Source organism: Lagopus leucura, unplaced genomic scaffold (assembly GCF_019238085.1).
Source record: "Lagopus leucura isolate 7727_CA_CO unplaced genomic scaffold, USGS_WTPT01 Super-Scaffold_100073, whole genome shotgun sequence".
Classification (NCBI taxonomy): domain Eukaryota; kingdom Metazoa; phylum Chordata; class Aves; order Galliformes; family Phasianidae; genus Lagopus; species Lagopus leucura.
In genome coordinates this window covers 427,871-444,143 of record NW_024962314.1, presented here as the reverse complement: position 1 = coordinate 444,143, position 16,273 = coordinate 427,871, and the positions used below count along the sequence as shown (strand labels likewise).

Below are 16,273 nucleotides of genomic sequence, written 5' to 3'. Positions count from 1 at the left end.
AAATGAATTATCTGCCCCATCACAGGAGGCCATTCATTCACCTCATTCAGAGGCCACTACCTGCTGCTCCAGGAACACCGAGCCTCTGCCTCCCAGAGGGTAAAAGACACTGAAGTTATGGAAGTCACAGACAGGATGCTTTTCTGACCCTGCTGGGCTACCAGCAATCAGAAGCTGCTCTACAATTTCACATACACTGTGCAAACTGTGTCCTTACTGCCACAAGGAAAAGGTTGCAGACACCGGTCGTGCTGCCCTAAATCACCCATAAGAGCACTGCCATTGTCCCGATAGCATTACTGCCATAAACACGTACTAATGCAAACCAAAACTAGCACTAAGCTACAACTTACCTGTTAACAGCTATGTGAATGCTGAGTTCAGACTGTAATTGCTTTATTCTCTTTTTATGACCAATTTCCCTTTTGTTATCAAACCACAACATTAACACAAAACATTTTGCCTTTGAATTGTACGAAGAAAAGTATTTAAATTCAGTCCAACCATTTATAAGCAACAGAAGCAATGGTCTCTAAGGAGGTTATTCAGCACGACAGACGCCGACAAGCCTTGATTTGTGTTTTCTGCTCAAGGCCTGCTGCAGCGAGCAGAGGGAGGCACGCTAAGGGCAGAACCGACTGCTGACAGCACAGGCAGAGAGCTGGGCATACCTTTTCAAGTACGTAGATACGTAGGTAGGAGGTGCCCCAGAATGGGGAGCTTCATTTCCCTTTGATTCATCCCTCCACGGCTGCCGGCTGTAGGAGCCGCTCCGCACGATGTTAGCAGCTGATTCTCTAAGGCAGCAGAGAGCACAGGGTTTGTTTAGGAAACCTCCCAGAGTCTCGTCCAGCTCCCCTGCAGCCCCCAGCCCCAACCCTCCCCTCACACCCACCTACAGACATCGCTGCTTACAGGTGGCAACTCTGAAACGCTTCCACTGCCAGTTGCTGTGATTATCAGCTGTTTTATGTAAGAATGGCAAGAGGATGCGATATTTTGCATGAATATCCTTTTCCAGTCCCAAGACTTGCGACTGAGGTTCAGATTGGCCACAGATGTAATGGAACACATTAAACAACGTCACCTCGTGTCGAGCAGCACGGCACAAGTGGAACAGGTACAAGGAGAATATCTATAATCAAACCATTAATTCTCTATCATGCAATGATAGAAGTAAAAGCCACACAGTATGACAAATCCTCTGCTATATTTAGCAGTACAAAACAGACAGAAGATTTGGCAGTATCTAAAATCACTTGTCAGTTTATGCATTACGTTATCAGCAGCCACACTTCTCTATTTATCTGAAATCGGGGCTGCCTTTCCCAAACCACACTCCAGCACAATGTCCTGTCCTGCTCTAGTTTAGGACAGGACCTTCAGCCCACAGTTGATGACCATTTTTCAATCACAGTGCCTTTCCAAATGCCCCTTCAGACATCCGTGCTTCTAAGAAGCGATATTCAGCTGTTTTGAAATGAAGGAGTATCAGAACAAAACCTGCCCTGCACAGTGCATCTGGGCACCATCTGTTTGTGCAGCACAGCCCTCCTTGCTCTCTGCTTTACAGAGCGAAGGACACTCACCAGCACTCAGCTGGAGATGCCACTCAATCCAAGCCACTGCCAAAACCACTCAAGCTTATCAGTCATTTGTCTGCCACAGCCCAAATCCCAGCGCCAGCTGAGATTAAGCAAGAACACAGCAGGGAGGTTCCAGCAAAAGATCAGCAAAGAATGTCAGTCTGTGCTGAAGCTCTCCTGGTGTCACATCCTGGGACACCCCCATAAGTGCAGATCACAGAACTGCTCTGTGTGCCCTGCTCACCACTGCTGTGCAACTGGCTGAACGTGAGGCCAGCTGAAATTCTCCTCCACGCCATGAGTAACTGGTGTGAATGGCTCATCTCTACAGTACACCTCGGTATACTGGGTATTCGTCCCATTTATACTGTGGTTCTGCCCAGAGGCAACTACAAACAACCCTCCAAAAGCAGCCCCTGCTGTATGCAGCTCTGCACGAGAGAGTTCACAACCTCAGTGAATCAAAAAGTGACAGAGACCTGAATAAAAGGAACTGAAGGTAACTACAGAGCCAGTGACACAAGTACAGATGTGAGAGCTGCAAAGTCAGGCACTTGCATACAAAATGATAAACGAAAAAGTAAGCATTTACTTCGTTTCCCAGATGGAGACAATACATAGATATAGATAAATAGTGATACAGGGCTGGGGAAAACAATCACTTGTCCTGCTTGCCTAAATGAAAGGCAACTGATTGTAAATACCTGTGCAGACAGGACTGCCAGAAAAGATACGATGCATTAACACAGGAAGAAGATATCCCAAGGAACTGCCTGCAGGATTCAAGCTGAGCCGACAGTCTGACATTCAGTCTCACCTGTTTTCTTTCTCCTCTATGTCACTTGCACTGCTCAGCCTTCTGGGGGCTATTGTGGCCAGATAGCTCTTGTTCTCTTTATCCTGATAAACAAAAGTAATTTGGCTGTAAATCTGAGATACCTGCAGCACATTCAGCGATAGATGAATTCACTGTCAGATTCATTCAATCACAGAACTATTTTCCTGTCTAAGGATAACTTGTTTGAGGCTTTTTCTTGGGCAAGAAATGTGACACCTTAAACATGATTTCCTGAACATGTCAGCAAATGTAAGCAGCTTCCAATTAGAACTACTTAAAATGGGCAGCAGTTACAGCTAGTGAATACACAGAACGAGATTCACAAATACAGCTGGTGGGTAGAGAGGGAATCTACTTAGGTGATGAGGAAGGAGAATTTCCACTGCAGATATGTGCTACTGTCCGGATTTGATATTTTCTGGTGAAGAATGGGCTGTGCCAGATTGGCAGCCCACCTGAAACTGAGCAGGAAACAGGTCAGAGGGGCACAGAGGACAGCTGTGTCAGGATTGCAATCAGTAGAAAAAGGTGCACGGGGGTGCATACAATAAAAAGAACCAGAGACACCCAAACCTGTTCAACTCTTTGAAAGGGGAGGTAACAGCAGGACCAGGGGAAACGGTTTTAAGTTGAGGGAGGGAAGATTTATGTTGGATGTCAGGGGGAAGTTCTTTACTGTGAGAACAATGAGGTGCTGGAACAGCTGCCCAGAGAGGCTGTGACGCCCCGTCCATCCCTGGAGGTGTTCAAGGCCAGGTTGGGCCCTGGGCTGCTATGAAATGGGGAGGTTGGTGGCCCTGCCTGTAGCAGGGGGTTGGAGTTTTGTGATCCTCGAGGTCCCTTCCAACCTGGGCCATCCTGTGATTCTGTTATAGCTACAAACCCAGCAATAAGTGAAAATGAAAGGGAAACTGTCTTGAAACTGCAAGGTAAACATCTCAACTGGGATACGCCACAAAATCCTTGTGAAAGACGAGCCAAACCTTGTCTTTGCTGTCCAATAACGCAGAGATCCGAGGGGTGGACGAGGATCGATAGATAGAAGCTGCCTTCTCCCTCTGTGCCTCACGGGGGGCAGCGACTTCGCTCAGGGTGTTGTGGCTGCCAGTCTTCCGCAGACCCAACCGCCACGAGGAGGGCGACTCATCCTTCTGCTCATCCGACCTGCTGAGCCAACTGAACTGCAGCGGGGACAAGAGCAGCAGGAGGTGAGAGCACTGCAAGGCTGGATTTCAGCTCTGAGAAATGCTTCAGCGGGCCTCGCTTTATGCTGGGCTGCACCCAGACTGCATATTTGATAACGGGCACAACTTTGGACTCCACAGCTCAAAAGCAGTATAGAAGAAGGGGAAGAGATTCAAAGGCAACAGGTAGAGCAAGAGAGCTATAGGAGCCTACAGGCTGAGATGGGACTGACAGAACCTTGAAGGGCACACAGAGGGGTGGATCAGAATCCACTATTCATTATTCCTTCCCACAAAGGAGCTTCAGCTTGAGCTGGGCAATGGACAGAGGAGCAATAGCTTGACTTGAACAAGAAGTTAGATTTTGGTAAGAGGCAAAAAGTTAAAAATAAAAAAAAAAAAAAATGACTTAGCAAGAATCATTTTCCCTCTGGCATACAACTGGTACTTCATCCAACAGTGCCTGCTGCCCTCCATATTCTGGTGCGAAAAGAAACCAGGAGCATAAGATGCACATCCTAGGCAAAACACAGAGCCTCCCAGTGCCATCTGGCTGAGTGATGCATGAGCTGGAGAATCCAGATAAGATTTCAGTAACTGGTTCACATTTGCAAAGCCTTCGCACCTGGCTATCTAGTCAGAGGCAAACTTTATCTTCTCTGCTTACTGGGCTGTAATGTTGTGTCACTGCATAAACAGGTTTGGCAAGTGATGCTTCAGACCAGGATGCCAAATTCAGCTCTGATACCTCAGCAAAACCCTTTGGTGAAAGAGCTGCTGGTAAGAGGTCAGCATCAGCTGCCTCAGAACCGACAGCAGCAAGTCAAGTTTCCTTGTGAACACCAGGATTTGTTTCAGAAAGTAAGAATCTAGGAGAGGCATTGTATCATACAAATATCCTCCTCTGTGCTGGACTTCTACTGCTGCTAATGCAGCATCTTTGCCAAAATGGAAGCTGATTCTCAGAGGCAATTCAGGAAAGCACAACAGTATGCAGAATCCTATTTCCCTGCTAACCCTACTGCTTCCAAGCTCCGTTCCAGTCGCTGCTGATCCAAATTCTCTTACCCTTCTGGCAGAGGCAGTGAAGGAGTTGGACTCTGGTGGTGGTATTTGCTCAGTGACGCTGGGCCTGGTTTCGTGGCTGGAGTTGTTGGCAAAGGACTCTTCCTTCCTTTCTACAGGTTTAAAAAAACACAAATGCTTCAGTATCACGTTTTTCAAGGCCCTTCTTTACAAGCACTCAAGTTCAGAGCTGTGTGCCCCAGGCATGCCTTAGATCACAAAGATGATGCCAAGCCTAAACAAGCTTTACTTCAGGGAGGCTTTCCACTCACTGAGCAGTTACTTCCACAGTCACCAGATGGATGTGTTTGCCAAGCAAACCTTTAGAACTTCATCCCATGGTAAGAAAATCTTCTCAGCAAGGTCTGCCTCCAGGTCAGACCACTCACCCAACACAGCCACATTCAACACACCTGGGAAATGCCCTCCCTACACCAACAATGCAATACTTTCCTCTCCAGCAACGAGTGCCTCTCACAGTCACTGTTCTGAAGAAACAAATAATAGGTGTAAGCATCCAAACAGCACCAGCAAATGAGGCATGTGCAGTGAATAGAACTCTCGTTCAGTTGTCTTCTACCATCCTGCAGCACCTGAAGTGCTCATCCCAAAAATGGCCCATGAGGAAAAAACATCCTGCAGTTTGAGAGCATGCCTTGTGCTCCTTATTCCAAGTGAGATGGAAGTAGAAACTGAAACACCACGCATGGTATGCTTTCTGAAATAATATGCTGACCTGAAAGTTGGTTTTTTTTTTAGTACACTGGCTGTATTCCTCTATGTATACAGACTTGAAGTGAGATTGCAGGATGTCTTTAACAACAAAGCAAAAAAAAATATGCAGTTCTCCAATTCAATTCCTATCACTGCCCAGCTAACTATGAAACCTCAAACTGCTCTGCATCTTACCTGATTCCTTTTCAGCATCTGATTCTGAAACTTCATCTTCTTCAGCTTCTTCCTCTTCTTCAGAGCTAGAACTGCTCGAGTCTTTGTTCTCTTCCTCCATATCTGTGGTCTTCAGCCTATCTTCCTCATAGAGAATTTTCTCTTTGCTGGAAGAACCAGGAATTTTAAGGATTACCAAGCGAGTTCTTTCTGAGCTCTGCTTCTCAGAAACACACAGACATGATTTGCTATACACAGAAGATGCAAACTGACAAAAATCAGTCTGCATGCTCTGCATCCCAGCCCTTCCAGCACTGCCCATTTCCCACGGATTCCAAAGCCAGTCTCTCATTTCCTAACTTTGTGGGCATTTCTCAGAGTGAAGAAATGTGGTCTCCTGTCTTTTCCTAAGAAAACAATCCTCCAGCAAGGCTGTATGGCTCTGCAGCTGCAAAGCAGCTCTCAGCCCAAAGGTCAAAATGATGATCAGGAAGAGAAGCTTGGGGACCAAACAGCAGCCCAACTCCTCGTCCTGGCTTTCACTGGGTACAGTAAGAACCACCTGATGCTACATTTAAATGAGGCTGAATTTGAAAGGAATCAAGAAATAGGCACAAACAGCAGTAGACCTTTTAAAAGCAGCTGACGGTTTACAGATGCTGCCCTGCTGCACTGTGCAGCTTGTTCTCAGAGAAGAGGAAAGCAACGTACTTCATGAAGACTCCACTTTGAGGTTTGCCATTCATGTCAGCTTCAATCAGCTTATTCCTCGTCTCCTTCTCACTTCGCAGCTGTCCGAAAGTCCAAGCAGAAAGAGAAACAGACATCTGAGCACAGCACCTCAGCACAGCGTCAACATCCACGGTGCAAGGACACCTCAGCCTTGTTAAGGAAAAACACTGATCTGCCCAGCCAGCTCCTGCTGCAGCTGCACATCTGCAGGAGTGCTGCATGCCCTGGTCTCCCAGGGCTCCACCAGCTCGTAGCTGCAGACACAGCCCATCCTCAGCCTGCAGCTGCAAGGCAATGAGGCTCAGCAGGAGTCTGCAGCAGTCTGTGCTGAGACTCAAAGCGTGACTTTCATGGCATTGCTCTGCACCTGCCCACCCAGATGCAGTGCTGGAGGTCCATCCACGTGCAGTTGGACACCCAGGAAATCAGGCTGGATTCGGTTTAAAATCTGTGCCTGTGTCCCCATTGTGCACTTATAGGCAGGGGAAAGCATCCAAGTGTGCCCAGCACAGGCAGGCAGATCTCCCATGTAGGTGAGCCCTTCTTAAACCCCTCGGTGCCAAAATTCAGCACTGGACAGGAATACCTGCAATCACTGCAGCAATCAGAGCGTTCTCCCAGATAGCAGTGTGTCACTGCTGATGGACAGCAACAAAAAACAATCAAACTAAAAGCACAGGGACTGCTGGGGTTAAAAGAAAGAAATGAATAACGACCACAATTAGAGGCTCGCTTTGAAGCCTGTCTCCTCTGTACCATGTCCAGCTGGGTTACTCTTCCTTTATCTAGTGCTGCCAATCTAGAGAAGCAGGGGGTTACCATCTCCTGCAAAGCAAGCCTACAAATGGGTTAGCACACATCCAAAGAGGTCTTGTGGCTGTTTCTGTTGCTTTTCTTCTGAAGAATACATTTCTCTCACTATCCTGATGCATCTGCATAGGAGGGAACCCACAATAAAGTGCTGGTAGTATTTATCAACACCTCATTTAGGGAGAAGCTGATTAATTTTTAGGATGCTATTTAAGGGTGACAGCAGCTGTGCTATGATCAGAGCTCGAGTTCTACCACCCACATCATCAGTTCCTCAAAATACTCCGCTGGGTTTTACCAGCAATGCTCTCATTATGTCTGCTCCTGAATCCAGCGTTTTAAATGATATTTTCTGATATTTGTCATTATTTTCTATTTGAAAAGATGTGGGGCTGGCTTTTTTGGAAGCACCCAAACAATACAATTGCACAAACCAGGTGAAATAGGAAAACATGTAACCCAAACCTACTTTCTGGCCTGATGACTGCCTTTACTTTGATCAAGATGCATTTCAATGACAACTTTCTGCTAATAAATCCATCCAATGCCTCCACTGCACCACGAAGCAGCAGTTCAACATGCTTTTGAAATCAGAAATCTTTCTCTACAGTGACAGTGTAACCCCTCAGATACAAACACGGTGTGGACTTGGGTAAATTGCTCATTAAGTAAAGAGCAGTTTGACATCACAGATTTTGCCAGCAAATAAAAGCAATGAAAGGAGCAACTCCACAGATGAACTACAATTCTTCAGCAGCTCACGGAATTGTGCACCTCAGCAGACCTGGATGCAGTCAGCCACCCAGTTTTCTACACACAGAATACAATCTACTCTGCCTGTTTTGATATAATCTCCCTATCCTCACAAGAAAATTGAGGTGATCAGTGTTCTACACTCAGAGAGAATGGGAAAAATGGACAAATCAACCAAGAGCATTTGGCTGCATTGGGGGCAACTAGGTTGTCTTCTTAATCTGGATGCTAAATAGAGACAATTCCTCTCTTGGTGTAAAGTGATGAGAGAGGATTGATGTAAATCCATCTGCATGTTAAATATAAAACCAGCTTTTACAGAAGGACCAGTGAGAGCTCAAAAGCAGTTTGTGAGTACCTAAGGGTTTGCTGATATGGAAAAACTGAGCAGCACAGTGGCAATGTTCCTGCTGGAGTTGTCCATTCGGTGAAGATACACACTTATGCTTGAAGGCCCCTTCAGAAATCAAAGCTATAAATTACCTTTCACCTTAATATAAATTAATCCTGGGAGATAGTTGATGGACTTAGGAAGGCTAGACACAAATTATGTGTTAGTGTCTATTAGACTGACTTCTATATGGTCTAAAACTGGATCTGATTGTGTAGGACTCAGTACAGTCACAGGGGAGAATCACACACAATCACTACATTCCTATCTACTGAAAATACTGGTGTATTTAGAGATCCTTGAGTGATGGACATAAAAAATGGCTGCACCTCCACTTCATGCTTCTGCTGATGCCCTGTGCTTCAGAGAACACCTGTGCACAGAACTGGATATGAGGAAAACAATCTGCCAAGAACTCACCACCGTCTGTTTCTTCTGCAGCATTTCTAAATGCTCCACCAGCCCCTCATCGGCCACGTCGAATGGAGTCTGGCCCTGAGGAAAAAGAGGACAAGAAGCTGTTCAGTGCAGCATGCCATCAGCACTCAAAAAACCACCATTTATCAGTGAAGAATTAAACTGACTGTGCACCGCAGCCACTGTGCCTTGATTCTGAGCAACATTCTGTCATGCTCTGCAGTAGAGAAAGCCAAGTGACAGCAGTTGTGGTTTCCTGAGACAATCCTTCATCAGAGCAGCTTCCATCAGGGCAGCACAGCTACCTGTGTTGTGAAAAGCACGCTCCTGGACTGAGAAGGATTGCAAACAACTTGTTCTGCTGCATTATTGTGCACCTGGACCTCCTGCAGGGCTGCCCACCATCAGCAGGCCAAAAAACCTGGGTGCTAATTTCCACATCCATGAACATTCACAAATAAAAGAAACCCAAAAAAAATCACTTTGGGGCATAAAACAGGAAATCAAGTTACATTTACACCACGATGAGACTTGATGGCTAATGACCAAATAACTCCAGCCATCTGACTTAGCAAGGTAATAATCTTTGACAGGGAATATCTGGCAACTGACTGCAGCAAATACAATTGTGTCTGTTTCTTTTCATGTCTATCAAAATAGAAAACCCACACGCCTTCTGAACACTTTGGAAAAGCTTCTGATGGCATTAAAAACAAAAACAGTTCTCCATATTTTGAATGCCACGGAGCTCACCATGCTAAAGTGGTGCCTCCTCCTACAGTGACCTCTTTCACATCAGTTTCCAGTGCAGACAAGGAGGGGAACACAGAGAGCAACTGTGGACAAGCAGGCTTCACCTCCTGAACACCCACGGGCTCTTTAAGCAAACTTCCAGCTCTTAGCATGGAAGTAGGGGTGCTTTCCTTCCTTCCTAATCCCCCCCCTCACAAATGCCCTAATTTTCTTCACACATTTCTCACAAGCATTGTGAATTTTATTTCCTTTTTTGTGACCAAGACAGAAGAGTAGGAAAGATTTCATGCTGCCAGTGACTCAAGGGCTCATGAATTTGCAATGCTTCATAGCTTAATATTAGCACGTTACTTTGCACTCCATGATTGTTTTTCTCTTGTTGGTCCATACATTAGGGTCATACTGAAAGAGAAATGCACACATCAGCCCCTGTCTTGGTCCTTGTTTCACCACTGATGTTTCCCAATGATACCTAACATCTTTTCTTCCTTCCTCCTGCCAAGAGTCCTTACCTCCTGTTGCTTTTCAGTGCTCTAGTACACATGCAGAACAGCTCACCATGCAACCTGTCACACTGCTGGATCAAACTGATAAGCAATTATGGCACATGGCAATGAAGTCAAACTGCATCTTGCAATGAAATAAGCTGCATGTTGTGCCTGCAGTGCTTACTGACCAGCTTGTTCCTGACATCCATGTCACACAGCGCCTCAGCCAAGATGGAGCAGGCCTCCTTCACCCCCCAGTGTGCAGCAGCGTGCAGTGGAGTCCAGCCATCGTTGTCCTGGACGTTCAAATTAAACCCAGCCTGGATCAACAGCCTGAGAAGAGAAGCAACACTGATTCCTGCCCACTCAAGAACGACTTCTGTATTCTCTCCAGAACGTAATCTCTGTAAGAGGTGAGTCAAGCACAGCACCTGGCATGGAAAGGACACTTGGCAATTCGAGTTTGGTGGTGGTTCTACTGAAAAACAGGGCCACGTACTGCAAGGAGACAGTGCTGGCAGAGCTGCCAGGCAACAGGCAGAGACATTGCTGACTGCGATCACCAGCTGTTAAATTTGTGGGTTAAATAATGGACGACTTCCAATAAAGTGTTTGTGCAGATCAGAGCTTGCACAGCTAAAGCAAATCGTCCCCAAGACAACTGCCTGCAAACCTCCTTGTGTCCCATCCACTGCTGAACACCTCCCACCTGCTGCAGACCAAAGCACTGTGCTGCAATGCATCTGGGGCTTGAATATTTAAAACCAAAACAAACAGAAGAGAGACAATTGTCTGAAACGTCAGAGGCACAACAGTGCACAGGAGATCAGGTGAAAGCAGCGAGCAGCTCACGTATCAGAACTGACTGTCGTCCAGCTGCTCAAATACTGAAGGACATCCCAGGGGAATTCTGCAGCTCCAGTAAAACTGCCACTGAACATTTCCGTGGTGGTGTTTCCCCTTTCCTTCAGCTCAGGGGAAATCCAGCACGAGAACAGCACAGCTTTGAAACTCCTGCAACTTCACACGATGTGTTTCAGGGCTAAATAAAACGCAGTGGTGCTACAGCAGCAGCGTGCTTCCCTGCAGAAGAAGTTTTAAATCGGATGCTGACTTTACGTTCATTCTCCAGCTGGCAAAAGGGGGGGAACGTGGTTATTAAGATACTCAAGGTCACAGAGAAATTCCACATCTCATTTGAGTTAGCCAGCTGCTGGCTTTCAGCCCCTTTGGTTTAAGGCACTGAAGCTTCGTATTTGAACTTACAGGGTGGCCGTAAAACACACAAGAGTGGAACAGTGTCAGCTCTCTCTGTGAGATCTGTTTATCACTACAGCATTTAATGGCAAGGAGTAGCTGAGCAGAAGTGGACATCTGGCAAATGGGGAACACAGCTTCCATTGACTGGAGAGAAAACCTCCCAGTAAAAACCCGTGGGACCAAACCCCACATTGTCCAGAGGGATCTCAGATTTCTACTCCATATGATCCGTGTTGAATTAGCATTCTTGGGCACAGCAGAGACACAGACAGCTTATAACTCTATTATAAGCTCTAACGAATGAATATTAAGAGGAAACAGAGAGATTAACAGAACTACTTGAGCTTGATAAGAAGCTGCTCTTACACATCAAGTCACGTCACTTAGGACTATGAAATAAGGAATCAAAGTGGATGAATGTTTCCAGAAAGCATTTCAACCTGCATATCATTAGTTCCATCCATCCCTTATTTAGGAAGCTTTACTGCTGGGACATCCTGACTTGACTCTACCTGTAAAAATATTAACGCTTCATTGCCAGGAAGCACTGCACTGATCAAACTTCTGTCCATGATGAAGCAGTAGAAGCAGCACTGTTTCATGGTGGGACCTCTGTCTCTGCTGATGGCTACAAGAGCAGTGGCAGTGGGTGCTGGGACACGGAGGCAGAGGTGGACACTGCATTTTACTACTGCTCTGACCTTCTGGGCATGTCAGCTGTCAGGGTGTTTTTGTGACTGCCATGCAGGATGCACTGTCCCCCCATAGGCTGAAATTATACTTTCATCCCAATATGCCTGGCTTGTTAGCCCTAAAACTTGTAGTCTAAGTGAAACCTGACCTTCTAGTTTGTGCCCTGCTCTCAGAAAAGCTTTCATTTCTCCAAAGACCTGGAGGTATGAAAGGCAATCTTCCAGCCTCTATGCATTTCTAGGTGAATGACCACGGCTGGGCACATAATTCTACTGAGCACTTAGACAGCAGCCCAAAGATATTGGTATGAAACATTTTTCTCTCAACTACAAATCTATGCTTGGGAAAACCAGGCTCAATTCATCACAGCAGCCACAGGAAGGAGTTCCTACCTCATGACTTCAGAATAGCCCTTTGCTGAAGCCACGTGAAGAGCTGTGGCACCCGTCTGAGGCTGCTTTACATCTTCAATTCTCCCGCTGTTCAGCCACTGCCGGGCATCCTGCAGCATCTGCTGCTCCTCTTCTTTCCTTGCCAGGTCTAGGTCTACACCTAAGACAGCAATGCACAGAAGAGATTATCAGGTGAAAGCTCTCGTGCACTTTGCAAACTTACCCTATTTTTCATTTGCTATGCAACATTATCAGCTTTTGTCATCTCCCAAAAACATCAGCAGAAGCTGCTTCTAGCAGCTGGGAGATCTCCAGCATCGTCGACAGAAACTTCAAAGCAGCCTGACTTAAAACAAACTCTGCTGGTCAACTGCTGGCTTAACTGAATCAGTCACGGGTGGAGGGGCTGTACTGCCAATATGCTTTATTCCAGCCTAACAGAACCAATTCGTGAACAACAATTAACAAAAATGAGCTGTGTAGGACGTGCAGAAATGATTCTAAGGCATCCTCTGTAAGAACAGCACAACCCCAGCACTGCTCTCATGGGAAACTCAGGAAGTGAGCAAGCTGCATGCAGAGAGTGCACCAGGGCCATTCCTGGCATGCATTCTGAGGGACGTATCTGATCAGCTCCTCCAAGCAGCAAACCACAGATGGTGGTGAAACAGTCCTAAATCATTTCGATGATAGGAGGTGGAAATAAAAGGTCAAATTAAAACAAATCAAGATCAGTATTGAAAAGCAGCAGGCCCTACAGATCAGTTCTTTCACTACAACAACATGATTACCAAGGAAATTGTAGGGCATGAGACTTACAATAGAACAAAAGAAAACACTTATCAACTCAGTCTGTGAGCTGAGAAACACTGCGAGATGTTGCAAATATTAACATTGCAAACGGCTTCAAAACAAGAATTATAGATTTGCACAACAGTAGCAGCACATCTGGAGATGTTAAATGCAATGCTCCACAAGCTCAGAGACCAAAAGAGACCGCACAAGTCCACAAAACAGAAATCCATGGCAGATTCACATAGAAAATACACAGAAAGTCCATCTGGCTCAGGAACGCCTCGAGGCACAGAGGCTGCAGGCTGGGAAAATACTTGGGAGGGAAGTCATGCACACTTGTCCTGCTCTTGTGCTTGCTCCAAGCATCTGCTTTCAGCTACAGCTGAAGCAAAGCTGGAGGGATGCTTATCTGAAGCTTCCAACACGTTTATTTCAGCAATTATCAACTCTTTAAACTGTGTCAATGGGAAGCTTCTCAGCAGAGCCAGATGGTTGTTTTAGGGCATCTTAGCAGGATGCGACTAAGGTGGCAAAGCAATGAAAAAGCCAAACGAAATCCTAACAAGCGTCAGGCAAAATATCAGCAGCAGAGCTGGAATTACTGCCTTGCTGCCCCCTCAAATACGTTACTGCAGCACACAGCTTTCATCACCGCTTTAAAGAGAAGCAGTTTGCATCCTTCAAGAACATCGCTGATGAACTTCACAGGTAGGACTTGAAACTCTTACACTTACATACAGACACCAAACCACTTGCAGATGAATTTGGTGAGTATAGAGAAAATCTTACACTGGCACAGGATCCCTTAATTAAGACACTGCCAAATCACTTCCACCAGTGACAGCTTTGCAGGGACAATTCACACAGACACACCTGACGAGGAAAGGGGAAATAGCAGAGCAGATGGGCTGCAGAAGTCTTGGGAAGGATCAGGATAAAGCAGGTCACTCTAGGACACACACAGCACTCCAGGCCCCAACGCTCAGCAGGGCTGCAAATCTCAATTCTGCATCACCAAGCCTTAGTGAAACCAGACCAGAAGTAAATCTCACTTTTAAAACAACTGGATCTAAAGAACCAGCTTTCAGGACTGCAGTGTCTCCCTTTCAAGGATCCTACTAAAAAGGACAGGGAATGCACAACACAAATCTTCTGCACTCGTTCCAGTGTTCTGAGCAGAAATCTCTCTGCTACTTCACATCTCCTTATCCACAGAAAAGCAGCCCACAGAATTTCTTCAGAGAAACCCTTCTCCGTCTGCCCCTCATGCATGCAATCCCACTGCTGATTTACCTTGTTTCTTTACTTGTTCCAGAAGCAGGTCCTTCATGGCTGCCTCCTCTGCAATGTCAGACGGGACTTCACCTTCGCTGTTCACAGCAGCCACGTTGGCTCCATGACTAATTAAGTACCTACACCAATGAGAGCCATGCCAACGTCAGACCTCACATGAAGGCTTCAGAGCAACTAACACAGGAAATCAAGTGGCAGAACAAAGCACACAATCTCCTCAATCAAGTTCACTTACCAAACAAGCATTCACATTCTTATCAAATCTCTGCTCTATAAAAGCTCACTGCTAAGTGCAAGGTTCCTGCTCAGTGGCTCTTGCAAATAACTTCTGCTTCTCTGTAGCTACTTCAGCATCCCCAGTTCTTGCACTCACCTGAGAGATGATGCCTTTAATCCAAGCTATCCTCAGTTTTTTCACTTATTTCATTCAAAAAACAATGAACGCCTCCTTCTCCCCCTTATGTTTGCCAGTTCTTTGGCTCCACTAATTCCATAGGTCCCATATCTGGGCAAATCCCAGGACAAGCTGTTGGTGCACAAGCAGTACCACTACCTCCTGTGGGACAAACACAACTATCTTGCCCTCTGTGAGCATCATGAACGTGCGGATCAGCTGCAGTCACTGGCAGCACTGCTTTGCCCTAAACATCAGGGCAGAACTCTCCATGCTCTGCTGCTCCTCTGTGCTCATCAGCTCCTGCCAGCCCTCACATTTCCCCTTTGCTCGGGGTTTTAGCAAAGTACCCAACAACTCATAAACCACTCTAATGGGATCAGTAAAGGACAACCAGCTACAGGTTCCACCCTAACAGTAAGACATTTTGCATTCAGTAGAAGAAGGAAGGCGTCTTCTTTTTTTAACGTTGCTTCCAAGCACTGTATGAGCTTCAGAGCATCGACCACGGCTGCACCCACTCAAAGAGGAGGATGTGCAAAGTGTTACTGATACCCAAATAGCCTGAAACTCACTCACTCTGCAATGTTCAGGTAGCCACACGATGCCACGGCGTGCAGGGGGGTCCAGCCCTCGTTATCTTGCTGGTTCACATTGGCTCCATTTTCCACAAGGAACTTCACCATGTCCAGGTTCTCATCTATACAGGCCTGGGGGAGAGAGGGAAGAATTGGAGAAAAGAAAGAAATGCAACGATGTTAAATCAAATGAACACTTCCCATTGGCGGCTTATTGGCAGCAGGCAGCTCCTGATCTCACACTTGGAAACGTAAGGCAGCACTAAACTAATTTCAGAACTTCCAGAAATGAACAGAAACTCAATGAGTCTCTGGGTGGACAGCCTCTAAATTTACTCACGCTCTGCACTTCACACCAACACACATTTCCCTCCTCTACCCAACATCAACCTGGCACAGCACCACGCTGTGCTCCCCATTGCTGGTTTCAGCTCTGGCACTGGATTCCTTGAAGCAGGGCAAGCTGTGTGTCTATTGAGGTAATGCCATTCCCCCGACAGCAGAGCAAGTGATGAAAGCAGATCTCACTGCTGATAGGACGAGCAGAGGAAGCACAGCTTCAAGCAGAGCACCTGCATGCTGGATGGAGCCCTTTGCTGACACAATTACAGCAACAGCACAGTTTTATAGATATGACTGCATTTAAAAAAAAATCAGAACACAAAATGGCACATATTAAGCACAACTTCATCCAGCAGTGTTTATTCTCCTGAAGGGAATGACAACCCTTTATTAGCTGCTCTATTAACTGCAGAGCCTGAATGCATAGAGACCTGCTAGCTTTGAAGTTGCCAGACGAAAACCCAGCTGGATTTTCAGGTCTCAGCAGTTCTGTAAGGTGGAATTCCTCCTTCCTCAGATTCCTGGCTACAGCAATGCTCCTGCTGCATTTAAGGAGGCTGCTATTTAGGGATGAGCTGGCAGCTTAACACGTGTCCAAGCACACGTGCCTCAGCTAAGGAG

At 46.3% G+C, this 16,273-nt stretch overlaps 1 protein-coding gene across 9 annotated transcripts in view; it reads right to left on the bottom strand.

The window, feature by feature from the left end:
• The window catches only part of PPP1R12B (protein phosphatase 1 regulatory subunit 12B), an 84,472-nt gene that overhangs the window by 51,854 nt on the left and 16,345 nt on the right, over positions 1-16,273 (bottom strand). For all 9 annotated transcript variants that reach the window (XM_042887106.1, XM_042887115.1, XM_042887107.1 and 6 more), the window contains exons 2-12: positions 15,312-15,442; positions 14,339-14,457; positions 12,251-12,410; positions 10,094-10,238; positions 8,668-8,742; positions 6,273-6,352; positions 5,583-5,728; positions 4,677-4,786; positions 3,408-3,605; positions 2,404-2,486; positions 672-797 (exon numbers count right to left, since the gene is read on the bottom strand). In XM_042887106.1, coding sequence (XP_042743040.1) covers positions 672-797; positions 2,404-2,486; positions 3,408-3,605; positions 4,677-4,786; positions 5,583-5,728; positions 6,273-6,352; positions 8,668-8,742; positions 10,094-10,238; positions 12,251-12,410; positions 14,339-14,457; positions 15,312-15,442 — 1,373 coding nt within the window. The remainder of the gene's footprint in view (positions 1-671; positions 798-2,403; positions 2,487-3,407; positions 3,606-4,676; positions 4,787-5,582; positions 5,729-6,272; positions 6,353-8,667; positions 8,743-10,093; positions 10,239-12,250; positions 12,411-14,338; positions 14,458-15,311; positions 15,443-16,273) is intronic.